A 16681-nucleotide genomic window follows, 5' to 3' on the forward strand; every position below is an offset into this window, starting at 1 on the left:
ACTGATGATGATGATGTTTGATGTGTGTGTGCAGGGTTCGCCAGGAAACAGACAGCTGAGACCTCCTGCAGAAAACACTGGTCTGTAAAACACACACACACACTCACACACACATGTTGGTTTCCAGCTGTCCTGATGATTGACAGCTGCCCATATCCTGTGTGTGTATTTCCTGCAGGCGTTGAAAGCCAACATGGCGGCTCTGCTGCTGTCGGGCCTCCACGCTGCAGCCACTGCAAAGTGCTGCTGGGAAACGGAGTCCGCATCGTGAAGCAGCTGAAACAGGTCGGACTCACAGACACGCTCTGACAGGTACAGCCACAGACAGTACAGACAGGAAGTGACCGTGTTCTTTTTACAGGAGGGTCAGTCCAGACCAGGATCCACTCTGCTGTTCTGCAGTCCCAACTGCTCTGCTCTCAACACATCTGCCCCCCCAACACCTGGAAACAAGGTGAGAGGTCAAGTCATGTTATTGAAAGTTGATTATTGATTTGTTGTATGCATCGTGACGCACCTGACTTATGGCGAGTGATTAATGACATCATCACTCGTCTCTTTCTCAGCCTGCGGTCCCCGTCCTCCTGTCCGGCTCCGAGCGCCCCCCCCCCCTCCAGAGTGCAGCATCAGTACAACAACAACATGTCATCCATCGCTGTGCACTCCCTCCCCCGCACTCCCCCCCCTCCTGCCACCTCCTCCTGCTCCTCCTCCTCCTCCTCCCCAACGCTCTCCTTCCCGCCCGCCTCCACCGTCACCATGGAGAGCAGGCCCCGTGTGGACAGCCTGAAGGTGGGTGTGGTCACTGACTGTCATAAGTTAATGTTTGATCAGCGGGGTGATTGATTGGATGCCCGGCTGACTCTGATTGGTTTAAAGATGAAGGTGAAGCTGAAGCCCCACCCCCGTGCCGTCCCAGGTGGAGAAGACTTGGCTCGACAGGGGAAGAGGATGAAGAGTTCCCGCTGGAGACGCTGGAGTGTTCGCATCACGTTCAGCCGGTTAGCATCACACTGAGCTAGCTGCCCTGTTAGCATCACACTGAGCTAGCTGCCCTGTTAGCATCACACTGAGCTAGCTGGCCTGTTAGCATCACACTGAGCTAGCTGCCCTGTTAGCATCACACTGAACTAGCTGCCCTGTTAGCATCACACTGAGCTAGCTGCCCTGTTAGCATCACACTGAACTAGCTGCCCTGTTAGCCTCACACTGAACTAGCTGCTCTGTTAGCATCACACTGAACTAGCTGCCCTGTTAGCATCACACTGAACTAGCTGCCCTGTTAGCATCACACTGAGCTAGCTGCCCTGTTAGCATCACACTGAACTAGCTGCCCTGTTAGCCTCACACTGAACTAGCTGCTCTGTTAGCATCACACTGAACTAGCTGCTCTGTTAGCATCACACTGAGCTAGCTGCCCTGTTAGCATCACACTGAGCTAGCTGCCCTGTTAGCATCACACTGAACTAGCTGCCCTGTTAGCCTCACACTGAACTAGCTGCTCTGTTAGCATCACACTGAACTAGCTGCTCTGTTAGCATCACACTGAGCTAGCTGCCCTGTTAGCATCACACTGAACTAGCTGCCCTGTTAGCATCACACTGAGCTAGCTGCCATGTTAGCATCACACTGAACTAGCTGCTCTGTTAGCATCACACTGAACTAGCTGCCCTGTTAGCATCACACTGAGCTAGCTGCCATGTTAGCATCACACTGAACTAGCTGCTCTGTTAGCATCACACTGAACTAGCTGCCCTGTTAGCATCACACTGAGCTAGCTGCCCTGTTAGCATCACACTGAGCTAGCTGCCCTGTTAGCATCACACTGAACTAGCATCACACTGAACTAGCTGCCCTGTTAGCATCACACTGAACTAGCTGCCCTGTTAGCATCACACTGAGCTAGCTGCCCTGTTAGCATCACACTGAACTAGCTGCCCTGTTAGCCTCACACTGAACTAGCTGCTCTGTTAGCATCACACTGAACTAGCTGCTCTGTTAGCATCACACTGAGCTAGCTGCCCTGTTAGCATCACACTGAGCTAGCTGCCCTGTTAGCATCACACTGAACTAGCTGCCCTGTTAGCATCACACTGAACTAGCTGCCCTGTTAGCATCACACTGAACTAGCTACCCTGTTAGCATCACACTGAACTAGCTGCCCTGTTAGCATCACACTGAGCTAGCTGCCCTGTTAGCATCACACTGAACTAGCTGCCCTGTTAGCATCACACTGAACTAGCTGCCCTGTTAGCCTCACAGTGAACTAGCTGCCCTGTTAGCCTCACACTGTGTCTCTCTTTTTACCCAGGGGTCCGGGCATTACTAATGAGGCGGTGGCCGTGCCAACCGAGGAAGAGGTGGACATGATGTTGAAGAAGTTGGGGGCGTGTCTTCAACCTGACCCATTACCCAAAGACCAGCGGAGGTGCTGCTTCTGTCACCAGCAGGGGGACGGACGGACAGACGGACCAGCGAGACTCCTCAACCTGGACCTGGATCTGTGGGTGAGTGACAACAGTCTGGACCCAAGTGATCAGAGCCTGGACCTGCTCAGCGTCCGGTGATAACCTGTCTTTGTGTCCCTGTGTGTCAGGTCCACCTGAACTGTGCTCTGTGGTCCAGCGAGGTGTACGAGACTCAGGCCGGCGCTCTGATCAATGTGGAGCTGGCCCTGAGACGAGGTCTGACCCTGCGCTGCGCTCACTGTCAACAAACTGGAGCCACGAGCGGCTGCAACCGGCTGCGCTGCACCAACACCTACCACTTCACCTGCGCCCTGCAGGCCCACTGCACCTTCTTCAAGGTCAGTGCACTGGAAAGCTCCAACACTGCTCCGTCCTCAGAGGGACACACATTGTGTTGTAGCAGTTCTAACACGCACCAGCTCTGCCTGCATCTCACTGTGTTGTTGTGTCCTCCAGGATAAGACCATGTTGTGTCACCTTCACAAGCCCAGGACAGTTCCTCTCAGCGGGGACCGATCTTCCAGCGGTTCCCCTTCCTCCACTCCAGGGCTGACCCCTGACCCCGCTGTGCTGGTGGTCTCCGACCCGTACGACTCGGAGCTGCGGTGCTTTGCCGTGTTCCGGCGTGTGTACGTGCAGCGGGACGAGGCGCGGCAGATCGCTGCCGTGGTGCAGCGCGGCGAGCGGCAGCACACCTTCCGAGTCGGCAGCCTGCTGTTCTGCGCCGTGGGAAGACTCCTCCCTCAGCAGATGAAGACCTTCCACGACCAGACGGCCATCTTCCCTGTGGGTTACCATGCCAACCGCATCTACTGGAGCATGCGCCACAGCAGCAGGTGAAGTGTGACTGATGGACTGACGTGTAGAACATGGAGCATGACCCAACCCTATGGCTCTCTAATGATTCATAATCCTGCTCCTCAGACGCTGTAAGTACATGTGCTACATCGAGGACGCCGACGGCCAGCCGCTGTTCAAAGTCAAGGTGGTGGAGAAAGGCCACGGTGACCTCATCCTCACCGGGCCGACACCTAAAGGTAAATATACACAACACTTCGTAGTTTGACCTTCTTGAAGAAATTGTACTTTCTTGATTCTTGTTGTTCTGGTTTGCTCCTCATAGTTGATGCACTTATTTGAAGTCATAAAGAGTCCGCTCAATGAAATGTAAAAATATTAGGGTATTTTTATTGTATTTATAACACATCATCTTTTAGGTGTGGATGGAGATCAGTATTTTACAGATTTATAAACGCAATAAAATGAGTGTTCAAACAAACCTGTTTAACATCAACAGGTCAGAGGTCATCACTGGATTATTAATCTGTATGAAGAAGCAGAAAATAGAAGAGCTGAATGCCTGTGAACAGACTTGTGTGTGTTTGTGTGTCTGCAGCTGTGTGGGATCAGATCCTGGATCCAGTGTCTCAGATGAGAGCGTCCAGTGGAACCCTGAAGCTGTTTCCTGCTTATCTGAAAGGAGAAGATCTGTTCGGTTTAACCACGTCTGCAGTGATCAGGATCATAGAGTCGGTATGTTACACACGCACACACACACACACACACACACACACACGCACACACATTCTGTATGTCCACAAGTGAAGACACAGACTCACTCTCTGTGTGTGTGTGTGTGTGTAGTTACCAGGTGTGGAGGCCTGTGGACGTTACAACTTCCGTTACGGCAGGAACCCTCTCATGGAGTGGCCCCTGGCCTTCAACCCCTCAGGCTCCGCCCGCTCTGAGCCCAAAGCCTCTCAGGCAAAGAGGTAATCTCATTACATCTGCAGCCATGAGTTGATTAATGGATTGGATCACTAATTGTCAATGATTTTGATAATTGATTAACAGTTTTAAGAGGACGTTTGTTTTGTTTCTGGGTGTCACACATCTGTGTTGTGTTCTATAAGTGAAACATGTAAACTCCCAGCCTCCCTGAACGCCTCACGTCATTACGTTGTGTGTGTGCGACAGACTGTACCTGCTGACCAGCATCGCTCCCAGGTGTCAGGGCTCAGTGGGCTCCATCGTGGGGCTCGTTCCTGGCGTCATCTCGCTGTCTCCAGGAGAATCTGTGGCCAGCGCTCACCAGGGACGCCACTCCAAGTCGTCCCAGTACCGACGCATGAAGGCCGAGTGGAAGAGCAACGTCTACCTGGCTCGCTCCCGCATCCAGGTGAGACACCTGCAGCGCCACCAGGACGTGTGACTGATGACTGACAGACAGGACCTTGACCCAGTGTGTGTGTGTGTGTGTCTGTGTGTGTGCAGGGTCTCGGTCTGTACGCTGCCAGAGACATTGAGAAATTCACCATGGTCATTGAGTACATCGGCACCATCATCAGGAGCGAGGTGGCCAATCGTAAGGAGCGACTGTACGAGTCCCAGGTAACACCCACAGACGCATCATGTTTGTTCTTCTATCTCAGTGAGGACATGACCCCTGACCTCAATCACACCAGAATCACAACTCGAACCTAAACCTCATTGTGACCCTCAAACCAAGTCTGAACCCCTGAACCGTCCATTAAAGGTCAGAAAGTGAGGTCCGGACTAAATGTCCTCATTAAGAAATCTGTACAAGAGCCTACACACACACACACACACACACACACTGACTGACACACACTGATGTCCTCTCTGCGTGTGTGTTTCTAGAACCGTGGTGTGTACATGTTTCGGATTGACAACGACTACGTGATCGACGCCACCATCACAGGAGGACCTGCCAGGTGAGTCCTCCCACTGGTTCAGACTGGTTTTTAATGTGACCTCAGGTCAAAGGTCACCTGGTTGTGAACCTTCTAAGTTGTATAATGGCTCAATCATCAGATGTGTTCTCACCTGCGAGCAACAGGTGAGGATCAAAGCCAGATGAAACCAACCTGTCAGCTGTTGGTTGTTTTATTGTGAAAGTCCACCATCGATTCACATCCTGTCAGTACAGACAACTTCACCATGGAGACAAACAGACGGGTCAAAACAATGTGTTAATTAAATAATTATAATTATTTTAATAATGCAACAAGCTAGCTTAGCACTGAGTCCCTGAGAAACAGTGACACCTGCAGGAGAACAGGTGCTATGACTGACCGGTACATCAACCACTCGTGTTATTGATCTGTGATTGACAGGTACATCAACCACTCGTGTTATTGACAGGTACATCAACCACTCGTGTTATTGATCTGTGATTGACAGGTACATCAACCACTCGTGTTATTGATCTGTGATTGACAGGTACATCAACCACTCGTGTTATTGATCTGTGATTGACAGGTACATCAACCACTCGTGTTATTGATCTGTGATTGACAGGTACATCAACCACTCGTGTGGTCCGAACTGCATCACAGAGGTGGTGACGGTGGAGAAGGAAAACAAGATCATCATCAGCTCCTGTCGACGCATCCAGAGAGGAGAAGAGGTGATCGAGCGTTTAGCTGCAACAACTCATCAGTTTAATATATTATAATCAATGATAACAAAAGTTGGTCACTAATTTAGTCATCAATTAGTCTGGTCTGATATAATTCATACACTGGGACACTGTCTCCCGAGGGGGGGGGGGGGGGGGGGGGCGGCGGCAGTAAACCAGCCAATCACCTGCCTTGAGTAGTTCACCTGACGGCGCTGTCCTCTGGAGACAAACATGCTCTCAACTCAGCGGACTGTGAGACCGAGACAGACTGTGAGACCGACTGTGAGACAGACTGTGAGACAGAGACAGACTGTGAGACAGAGACAGACTGTGAGCGGGAGGAGACCGACTGTGAGACAGAGACAGACTGTGAGCGAGAGGAGGAGACAGACTGTGAGACAGAGACAGACTGTGAGACAGAGACAGACTGTGAGACAGACTGTGAGACAGAGACAGACTGTGAGACAGACTGTGAGACAGAGACAGACTGTGAGACAGAGACAGACTGTGAGCGAGAGGAGGAGACAGACTGTGAGACCGAGACAGACTGTGAGACCGACTGTGAGACAGAGACAGACTGTGAGACAGAGACAGACTGTGAGCGGGAGGAGACCGACTGTGAGACAGAGACAGACTGTGAGCGAGAGGAGGAGACAGACTGTGAGACAGAGACAGACTGTGAGACAGAGACAGACTGTGAGACAGACTGTGAGACAGAGACAGACTGTGAGACAGAGACAGACTGTGAGCGAGAGGAGGAGACAGACTGTGAGACAGAGACAGACTGTGAGACAGAGACAGACTGTGAGACAGAGACAGACCGACTGTGAGACAGAGACAGACTGTGAGACAGAGACAGACTGTGAGACAGAGACAGACTGTGAGCGGGAGGAGGAGACAGACTGTGAGACAGAGACTCGTATTAATTTGTGTATACGACACACATCCATCATTCTGACCTGTCTAAACCATATTAATACTGTTATTACATAGTAAACTTCCAAGTACTGTCATGTGTGATTTCTCATGATAATATTAACTCAACATTAATGAGGGGCCAGTTAGGGGATTGAACCGTCAACCTTCATGTTGGAGAACGCCCACTCTACCCCCTGGGCCACACCGCCCATACAATTCATTTTTTATTACTCAACATTATTTTTTACTTCAGTTTTAGATATCTTCAATTTGATATTACAATAATCTTCAACACCATTAAGATAGGTTCAAACCCACATAAGTGTTTTGAACTTTTATTATTCTAAATAAAATAGAATAATGAAATAACAACATTGTACAAGGGGACCAAATACATTTTAAAATAAACTGCTGGAAATGAAACTTTCTTCTTTTAATCGAATTAATTATAGATTCATCGAAAAAGTTATTGTTATTTGCAGCCAATCAAGTGTTTCATTTGTTTCTCAATGTTGATAAACTGATTACATGAATGTTTAATATTGATTCTGTCTTCGTCTCTCAGTTGTCGTACGACTACAAGTTCGACCTGGAGGACGATCAACACAAGATCCCGTGTCACTGTGGAGCCGTCAACTGCAGCAAATGGATGAACTGAACACACACACACGTTCACACACACACGTGCACACACACACGTGCACACACACACGTGCACACACACACGTGCACACACACCCTGGCAGCTCTCATCTTGGTGCTGAAACTGGATGTTAATGGCCCACCTCTGTAGGTGGAGCTTCACTTCATATCAGAAGACTTTCATAATAAAACTGATCGAGTTTTGGTCAGAGAACTAATGTTGGGGGGGGGGGTTTGCGGGGCTGTATAATCAGGGCAGCTAAGGGGGCGTGGCTAACGAAGGGGCTGGTCCTCTGTTTGTATATTTTGTAAAAACTGGTGTAAAAATGTGAGTCACTGAAATAAGAGAATGTTTTGTCAAAGGGAAGTTTATCAATAAAGTTGCACTTAAAAAACACAAAACAATAAAAAACAGAAACTTGATTCCACAAGTCCCCCCCGCCCTGTTTTTGTACATTTCCTGTAATATAAGAGCTTGTTGTTTTATTTTTATTTATTAATGAAGCGATTTTCTAAATCCATGGTGAGTTCAAGGTCCGACCTGCAGCGTGTAAATATCTGGACCATAAATTGAAACAAAGTGTAGAGCTCACGTGACCTCATCATCCTCATCTTCATCACCAGCGTTTAACCCTCGCTCTCCTCTTCCACTGGAGCCTTTTAAATATTCTGCCACCGTTTCCTGCCTTCTGATTGGTCAAAGACTGAAGCATTGGGCAGTTGTCACACTTTAGGGTCTTTTTTATTTAATGTGATTTGTCTGCAGGTGTTTGTTTACGTCCAATGATAAAAGAAAACAAACACCGGATCAAAGCTGGCACGTAAACGCAGGATGAAAAAAACGACCATAAAACTGAGAGACGATGTTTCTGTTTGTTTTGGGGCAAAATGTTGAGACTGATCTAGAATCATCTGCAGGAAATAAAATATTTGACATCATGAAGAATCTAAACAAAAGAAATTCTCTTGGTTTCTTTGTGTGTGCTGACTTGGTCCCGCTCTGAAGAGTCAGGTCCAATCAGTCACTTTCCATTAGTCTCCCAGTTTGTCTCCCAGAGGTTAACAAGGAGCAGCTGGTTACAGAGGAACTTTCTGAATAAAGCTCAGTCACAGCCTGGATTCTGGGAGCTCGGGGCTCTCGTGGTGATAAGGTACGATGAGCTCTTTAAGGTTTGATGTTGCCTTATTAGTAATGTAGGTGAGGAGGAGGATTTTAAAGTCTAAATGTAAAAGGAAGTCAGTGTAGTGAAGCTAACACAGGAGACATGTGGTGTCTGTCCCTGGTTCTTGTGAGGACACGTGCTGCAGCATTGAGGACAAACTGCAGAGTCTCTAACGACTTCCTGCTGGAGCCGGATAATGAGGAATAACAATCATCACGTCTGGAACAAAGGACTCGTTCTTCTGCATCGTTCTGAGACCTGATGTTTGAGATGTTGCGTAAGTGAAAGAAGGCGGTCCTGGTAATTTAAGTGAGAATCAAAGGACCAAACGGGATCAAAGAGGACTCCCAGACGGTTTCAGCTTCATCATTAGATCATCTAAGTTTATTGCCGAGCATCAGAACCTCTGTTTTATCTGATTAAAAAAGGGAAAATTTCAGGTCATCCAGAAACATGAAGTTTAGTTAATTGATGACACTGTTGTTGTTTTATTGACAGGTATAACTAGGTGTATTCATATTGTTTCCCAGTGGAAGCATATATATAACAAAAATAAAAACCCTACCACGGAGTGGTCAAAGGTCATTGTCAGGTCACGGGTGGGAGGAGCTTGTCAAGGTGGATTTTCGACTACAAATAATCTAGGAACTAAAACCAAGTAATTCCAATTAAATCGTGATTTACAGTTGAAGTCAGTGTTGTTTATTCAATTAACCGAGTCGTTAATGAAGACCTTTGAGGTTCGTGTATTTAACCTTTAAAAAATATTGAATTCAAGTTTGAGCCTTGAATCAGTTTCTCGTGCTTTATTATGAAGTGTCTGACCGGAAGCGCCTCCTGCTAGCTCCGTTAGCTTGTTAGCTGCTGCGGCTCCGGTCCGGTGGACTCCCTCTTGCCGGACAGACAGTCGACATGAAGCCGGGGGGAGGCCCCTCGGTCCCGGGGACAGCGCCCAGAACAGCGGCTGGATGGGAAGTAGGTGCTATCAGCTAGCGGACATCCGGTCAGCCGGAAGCAGCTTTAAGTGTCAGTCTGTCTCTCAGTCTGTCTCTCAGTCTGTCTGTCTCTCTGTCTCTCAGTCTGTCTCTCTGTCTGTCTCTCAGTCTGTCTCTCAGTCTGTCTGTCTCTCTGTCTGTCTCTCAGTCTGTCTCTCAGTCTGTCAGTCAGTCTGTCTCTCAGTCTGTCAGTCAGTCTGTCAGTCAGTCTGTCTCTCTGTCTCTCAGTCTGTCTCTCAGTCTGTCTCTCAGTCTGTCAGTCAGTCTGTCTCTCAGTCTGTCTCTCAGTCTGTCAGTCAGTCTGTCTCTCAGTCTGTCTCTCAGTCTGTCTCTCAGTCTGTCAGTCAGTCTGTCTCTCAGTCTGTCTCTCAGTCAGTCAGTCAGTCCCTCCCCAGCCTCAGACGGGGACCGGTTGTCTCCAGCTGTCCTCACGGTGTCTTGTGTGTTGTCGGCAGGTCCCGGTAGCAGAGGACATGTCGGAGACGGATCCTGATGATTCTGGTGAATATTCACAGACAGAAGGTTCATCACAGACACACTCACTGACGCCCTGAGTCTGTAGATGAAGACAAATCGACAAATTTGACCAGATTTTTATTTTGAAGGGCCCTGGAGTTGTGTGCGTCCTTTCTGTCAGATGACTGGGACATGATATTGTTCCCAGAATGCTTTGCAGCTTGACAGCAACACCTGCCAACCGTCAGCTGCTGTGTAGTCACGGCAACAAGCTGAGAGACAAGCGTCGCCGATCAGTGTTGAAGTCACCATGGCAACCAGCATCGGTCAACACACAAACACACAGTTGTTAACACTAGATGATAATGTGTGTGTCCCTGTGTGTGTCCCTGCGTGTGTCCCTGTGTGTGTCCTTGCGTGTGTCCCTGTGTGTGTCCCTGCGTGTGTCCCTGTGTGTGTCCTTGCGTGTGTCCCTGTGTGTGTCCTTGCGTGTGTCCCTGTGTGTGTCCCTGTGTGTGTCCCTGTGTGTGTCCCTGTGTCCCTCTGTGTGTGTCCCTGCGTGTGTCCCTGTGTCCCTGTGTGTGTCCCTGTGTCCCTGTGTGTGTCCCTGTGTGTGTCCCTGTATGTGTCCCTGCGTGTGTCCCTGTGTGTGTCCCTGCGTGTGTCCCTGCGTGTGTCCCTGTGTCCCTGTGTGTGTCCCTGTGTGTGTCCCTGTGTGTGTCCCTGCGTGTGTCCCTGTGTGTGTCCCTGTGTGTGTCCCTGTGTCCTTGCGTGTGTCCCTGTGTGTGTCCCTGTGTGTGTCCCTGTGTGTGTCCCTGTGTCCCTGTGTGTGTCCCTGTGTGTGTCCCTGTGTCCCTGTGTGTGTCCCTGTGTGTGTCCCTGTGTGTGTCCCTGCGTGTGTCCCTGTGTGTGTCCCTGTGTGTGTCCCTGTGTCCTTGCGTGTGTCCCTGTGTGTGTCCCTGTGTGTGTCCCTGTGTGTGTCCCTGTGTGTGTCCCTGTGTCCCTCTGTGTGTCCCTGTAGCTTCTGCGTCGGAGCGGGACATCTACATGAGATTCATGAGACGTCACCAGTGTTACCAACTCGTCCCTTCCAGTTCCAAACTGGTCGTGTTCGACACCGCGCTGCAGGTCGCTCACTACGTCCTCATTCTTATTATTATCGTTATCATCTTTATTATGTTTGCCGTTGTTATTATTGTTATGATTATTAATTACATTTTATTTGTGTACAAAGACATTAATCAGATTTAATTAGGAACTAATATTATTATTATTATTATTATTATTACTGTTGTTGTTTTAGGTGAAGAAAGCGTTTTTTGCTCTTGTGGCAAACGGAGTGAGAGCTGCTCCTCTGTGGGAGAGCAAGAACCAGAGCTTTGTAGGTAAGAGTGTGTGTGTGTGTGTGTGTGTGTGTGTGTGTGTGTGTGTGTGTGTGTGTGTGTGTGTGTGTGTGTGTGTGTGTGTGTGTGTGTGTGTGTGTGTGTGTGTGTGTGTGTGTGTGTGTGTGTGTGTGTGTGTGTGTGTGTGTGTGTGTGTGTTTGTGGTGTGTGTGTGTGTGTGTGTTACAATTGCCTAGGCTTTGTGTTGAACGATTTGTTTCCTGTGGAGAATCTGAATCTGTCTCTGTGGTTCAGGGATGTTGACCATCACAGACTTCATCAACATCCTGACCAGATACTACAAATCCCCCATGGTAACACACAAACACACACACACTGTAACACACAAACACACACACACTGTAACACACATACACACTCGTGGTGGTGTTCAGGTGTGAGCAGGTTGGTCTGATGTCTCGTCAGGTTCAGATCTACGAGCTGGAGGAACATAAGATCGAGACGTGGAGAGGTGACAGATGTTCCCTAACCCTAACCCAGATGTTCCCTAACCCTAACCCAGATGTTCCCTAACCCTAACCCAGATGTTCCCTAACACTAACCCAGATGTTCCCTAACCCAGATGTTCCCTAACCCTAACCCAGATGTTCCCTAACACTAACCCAGATGTTCCCTAACCCTAAACCTGATGTTCCCTAACCCTAACCCAGATGTTCCCTAACCCTAACCCAGATGTTCCCTAACCCTAAACCTGATGTTTCCTAACCCTAACCCAGATGTTTCCTAACCCTAACCCAGATGTTCCCTAACCCTAACCCAGATGTTCCCTAACCCTAACCCAGATGTTCCCTAACCCTAACCCAGATGTTCCCTGACCCTAACCTAGATGTTCCCTAACCCTAACCCAGATGTTCCCTAACCCTAAACCTGATGTTTCCTAACCCTAACCCAGATGTTCCCTAACCCTAACCCAGATGTTCCCTAACCCTAAACCAGATGTTCCCTAACCCTCACCCAGATGTTCCCTAACCCTAACCCAGATGTTCCCTAACCCTAACCCAGATGTTCCCTAACCCTAACCCAGATGTTCCCTAACCCTAACCCAGATGTTCCCTAACCCAGATCTTCTTGTTGTCAGAGCTGTACCTGCAAGAGACCTTCAAACCGCTGGTCCACATTTCACCTGATGCCAGGTATCTGTGTGTGAACAGTAAAACAATATGAATGAGATGTCCCCACAAAGATACAAGTACGTGTGTTTGTGGAGATTGAAGGTGTGAATAATTTATTACGATCTGAAAATAAACCTAGAGAAGAAGAAGCAGCACTAAGGAGGTGTGTGTGTGTGTGTGTGTGTGTGTGTGTGTGTGTGTGTGTGTGTGTGTGTGTGTGTGTGTGTGTGTGTGTGTGTGTGTGTGTCAGTGTGTTCGACGCAGTGAACTCACTGATAACAAATCAAATCCATCGACTTCCTGTCATCGACCCGGTGAGCGGGAACGCCCTCTACATCCTGACCCACAAGAGGATCCTCAAGTTCCTGCAGCTGTTTGTGAGTCAGACACACTTCACCAGTCACACCCGTCCTATGTGTGTGTGTGTGTATATATATATATGTGTGTGTGTGTGTGTAGGTGTGTGAGATGCCCATGCCTGCCTTCATGAATCAGTCTCTGGAGGAACTCGGCGTCGGGACGTACGCTAACATCGCCTTCATCCACCCGGACACGCCCCTCATCACCGCGCTGTCCGTCTTCACCCGGCGCCGCGTCTCCGCCCTGCCCGTCGTGGATCACCATGGTAACCACTGCTCTGTCTGATTGAATGGGGGAGGGGGGGGGGGGGGAGTGGCACAGTCAGAAACGTGTCGTCTGATTTGTTCACAGGCAAAGTCGTGGACATCTACTCCAAGTTCGACGTGATAGTGAGTAAATTATAACTCACATTATAGCAGTGCAGAGTTAATGAGGTCGTGAACGTGTGTGTGTGTGTCTGTGTGTGTCTGTGTGTGTCTGTGTGTGTGTGTGTGAACAGAACCTGGCGGCAGAGAAGACGTACAACAACCTGGACGTGACAGTGACTCAGGCGCTCAGACACAGATCTCAGTACTTTGAAGGAGTCATGAAGTGCAACAGACTGGAAACACTGGAGACCATAGTGGACCGAATCGTGAAGGCTGAGGTCACACACACACACACACACAGACACACACACACACACACACACACACAGACACACAGACACACACACACGGACACACACACAAAGCTAATTCACAGTAGATTTATCAAGGTTCTTTAGTGTGTGTGTGTGTGCGTGTGTGTGCGTGTGTGTGTGTCTGTGACGCAGGTTCACAGGCTGGTCGTCGTTGATGAAGACTCTCGTATCATCGGCATCGTCTCTCTGTCCGACATCCTGCAGGCGCTTGTTTTAATCCCTGCAGGTACACAAACACACAAACACACACACATACACACACACACACTGTGACCTCTGACCTCAGGCCTCTAAAACTTGTTTTGAAGGTTAATGTATTTAATCTAACAAATCAGTTTGATTCTGGATCAATAATAATCCAGTTGTTCTTCGGTCTGCAGGTCTCGGGAGGAAAGAGTCTGTCCCCTCTCAGCCGACCACTCTGGACTCATCACCACCAGGACTGGATCAGGTCCAGGATCAAGATCTAGATCCAGGTCCAGATCTGGTCCAGGATCAGGTCCAGGATCAGGATGAAGATCAGGTCCAGGATCAGGATCAAGATCATGATCCAGATTCAGATCCAGATCTGGTCCAGGATCAGTACCAGGATCAGGATGAATATCAGATCCAGGCCCAGGATCAAGATCAGGTCAAGGATCAAGATCTAGATCCAGATCCAGATCTGGTCCATGATCAGGATGAAGATCAGGTCCAGGTCCAGGGTCAGGATCAGGGTCAGAATCATGATGAGGATGAAGATCAGGATCAGGGTGAGGATCAAGATCAGGACCAGGATCAACATCAGGTCCAGGATCAAGATCAAGATCTGGTCCATGATCAGGATGATGATCAGGTCCAGGTCCAGGTCCATGGTCAGGGTCAGGGTCAGGATGAAGATCAGGTCCAGGATCATGATGAAGATCAGGTCCAGGCCCAGGATCAAGATCAGGTCAAGGATCAAGATCCAGAACCAGATCCAGATCCAGATCCAGGTATGGTCCATGATCAGGATGAAGATCAGGTCCAGGGTCAGGGTCAGAATCATGATGAGGATGAAGAGCAGGTCCAGGATCACGGTGAGGATCAAGATCAGGACCAGGATCAACATCAGGTCCAGGATCAAGATCAAGATCTGGTCCATGATCAGGATGAAGATCAGGTCCAGGATCAGGGTGAGAATCAGGATCAGGACCAGGACCAGGATAAACATCAGGTCCAGGACCAGGACCAGGATCAAGATCTGGTCCACGATCAGGATGAAGATCAGGTCCAGGTCCAGGATTAGGTTCAGAGTCATGACTTTCATGTAGAGACAGAGACAAAAAGAGAACTTGAACCGGATCTGGACCACGACTCTTGTAAAATATATAAATACAGACAGAGAGAGGAGGTGAATGAGGAGGGGGGGTGGAGGAGGAAGTGGGGGGGTCAAATGATGGAGGAGGTGAAGAAGAGGGTGGGGACGCAGCATGACATCATCGGCCGGCGTCTCCCTGGACTCAACAAACTTGTCTCTGATCACAGAAGAAGAAGTGGCTGACGTGTGATTGGCCGGAGAGACTTTCAGACTGTGTTTCATTGGCCGACAGTCGGAGGGCGACTATTGGACAGATGCTCTGGAGCTGGGCTGACGTGTGCTGGAGCCAATCAGATCTCTGCTGGTTATATACACACACGTGTCATACATGTACACAGGTCATACATGTGCTCCTGCAGTTTGTCAGATTCTTATCACAGACCCGACTGTTGTTTACCCCCCCCCCCCCTCAGCGTCAGCTGGTTTTACTTTGACAGATGATCACATGACTCCAGAGCAGCTGAGAACCAGACATGAAGAAACTTCTCCACACGACACATGAAACACTTTGAACTTTTAATACGATGAACGGGAAGATGGATCTTTGTGACATCATAAAGGGGCGGGTCATGTAGTTGTCATAGGTGCTTTCGTTTTAACTGCAGCTTCTGATTGGTGCAGAGATTTAAATCGCTGAAGGATTTTCTTCCAGATGAATCTAACATTTGAAATAAATCTGAAAACTCTTATTGTTAAATGAATGTGTTGATGGATTCCGGTTGTGTTCAGATTTGAATGAACCTGATCACCTCTGGAACCTTTTCTCCTAAACTGCTGCCCTCAAAAGTGTTTCCTGAAGTGACCCCTGGGGATTCTGGGAAACGTAGTATTTGTTCTGTGTCATCAAGGCATTGAAATCAGAGTCTTCATGGGGATCCACTGAATTCTGATTGTTTTATTCTGAAAGATCTCTTTTCATGAATGTTATGATAGACGATGATTTTTATCTTTCTACATCGTGTAAGTACAAAGAAATGCAGTTACACAACTTTATCTGTTCGTTGCACAATATTTAGTTTCAGTCCAACAATATGTTCTGCAGAGTTCTGCTACTGCAGCACAAAGCGTTAACAAAGGCTTGGACTTGAATATGGTCATAAATATTAATATTTTATAAAAGTACTCGAATAAATACCATGAGACCACACACACACACACACACACACACACTTAAAAGAAGTCCTTGTAAAATGTTGAATTGTTTATTTCCATATACAAAAAGATAAAATTGAAATAATCCTTTGTATTCTTCAGTGGTTTACATTGTTCAGTCACTGGGTCTGTGTGTGTGTCTTTGTGTGTGTGTGTCTGTGTGTGTGTGTCTGTGTGTGTGGAAGGCGTCGCTGCTCTGAGGACTAGAACTACAGGGGGAGACGGAGAGAGAGGGAGAGAGAGAGACGCCCCCAACAGGTTCACATTTGTGTCTTTCGGGTCAGATCCAGATCCAGATCCAGATCCGTGTCCTGATTCTCGACAAACCAAACTGGAGCTTTTCATCCAGAGTGAAAATTTAACATCGATCTAAGAAGTAGAAAATATAAATATTCAGAGAACGTTGTAACAACAGGACGGACAGAACCTTTTTTTATTTCATTCCTGTTGGGGTGAATTTCTTCCATCTGTCGTTTACATACATATTTATATATTTATAAAGAAGAAACAGCTTCAGTTCTTTACAGTAATGAAAACCAGGTCAAACAGACTTGTTTTTTTTTCTGT

General features: G+C 48.3%; 2 protein-coding genes across 2 annotated transcripts in view; both read left to right on the forward strand.

Annotated features, from left to right (window-relative positions):
• The window catches only part of LOC128425543 (histone-lysine N-methyltransferase 2C-like), a 45048-nt gene extending 37173 nt beyond the window's left edge, over positions 1 to 7875 (forward strand). The window contains 16 exon segments of the mRNA XM_053412175.1: positions 35 to 285; positions 362 to 454; positions 567 to 608; positions 610 to 792; positions 880 to 1001; positions 2312 to 2507; positions 2597 to 2806; positions 2925 to 3304; positions 3393 to 3505; positions 3865 to 4001; positions 4113 to 4240; positions 4446 to 4647; positions 4743 to 4859; positions 5130 to 5203; positions 5790 to 5898; positions 7376 to 7875. Of these exon segments, the coding sequence (XP_053268150.1) occupies positions 35 to 285; positions 362 to 454; positions 567 to 608; positions 610 to 792; positions 880 to 1001; positions 2312 to 2507; positions 2597 to 2806; positions 2925 to 3304; positions 3393 to 3505; positions 3865 to 4001; positions 4113 to 4240; positions 4446 to 4647; positions 4743 to 4859; positions 5130 to 5203; positions 5790 to 5898; positions 7376 to 7468 (2450 nt within the window). The 3' untranslated portion in view covers positions 7469 to 7875.
• A 1387-nt stretch (positions 7876 to 9262) lies between these two features.
• Positions 9263 to 16215, forward strand: LOC128425672 (5'-AMP-activated protein kinase subunit gamma-2). Its single transcript, XM_053412397.1, has 13 exons — positions 9263 to 9590; positions 10066 to 10111; positions 11088 to 11194; positions 11370 to 11451; positions 11704 to 11762; positions 11875 to 11920; positions 12548 to 12602; positions 12832 to 12958; positions 13041 to 13206; positions 13293 to 13330; positions 13441 to 13587; positions 13756 to 13849; positions 14004 to 16215. Exons 1-13 carry the CDS (start codon positions 9528 to 9530, stop codon positions 14888 to 14890), a joined length of 1917 nt encoding a protein of 638 aa, XP_053268372.1. The 5' UTR covers positions 9263 to 9527; the 3' UTR covers positions 14891 to 16215.
• Positions 16216 to 16681: the final 466 nt, after the last annotated feature.

Source organism: Pleuronectes platessa, chromosome 20 (genome assembly GCF_947347685.1).
Source record: "Pleuronectes platessa chromosome 20, fPlePla1.1, whole genome shotgun sequence".
Taxonomy (NCBI): Eukaryota; Metazoa; Chordata; class Actinopteri; order Pleuronectiformes; family Pleuronectidae; genus Pleuronectes; species Pleuronectes platessa.

Bases quoted from the DNA above. Each gene is read 5' to 3' on its own strand.
- LOC128425672 (XM_053412397.1), top strand. From the start codon at position 9,528: ATGAAGCCGGGGGGAGGCCCCTCGGTCCCGGGGACAGCGCCCAGAACA. The intron at 11,763-11,874 runs GTAACACACAAA...ATGTCTCGTCAG, and splicing joins GATACTACAAATCCCCCATG to GTTCAGATCTACGAGCTGGA. The intron at 13,207-13,292 runs GTAACCACTGCT...ATTTGTTCACAG, and splicing joins GCCCGTCGTGGATCACCATG to GCAAAGTCGTGGACATCTAC.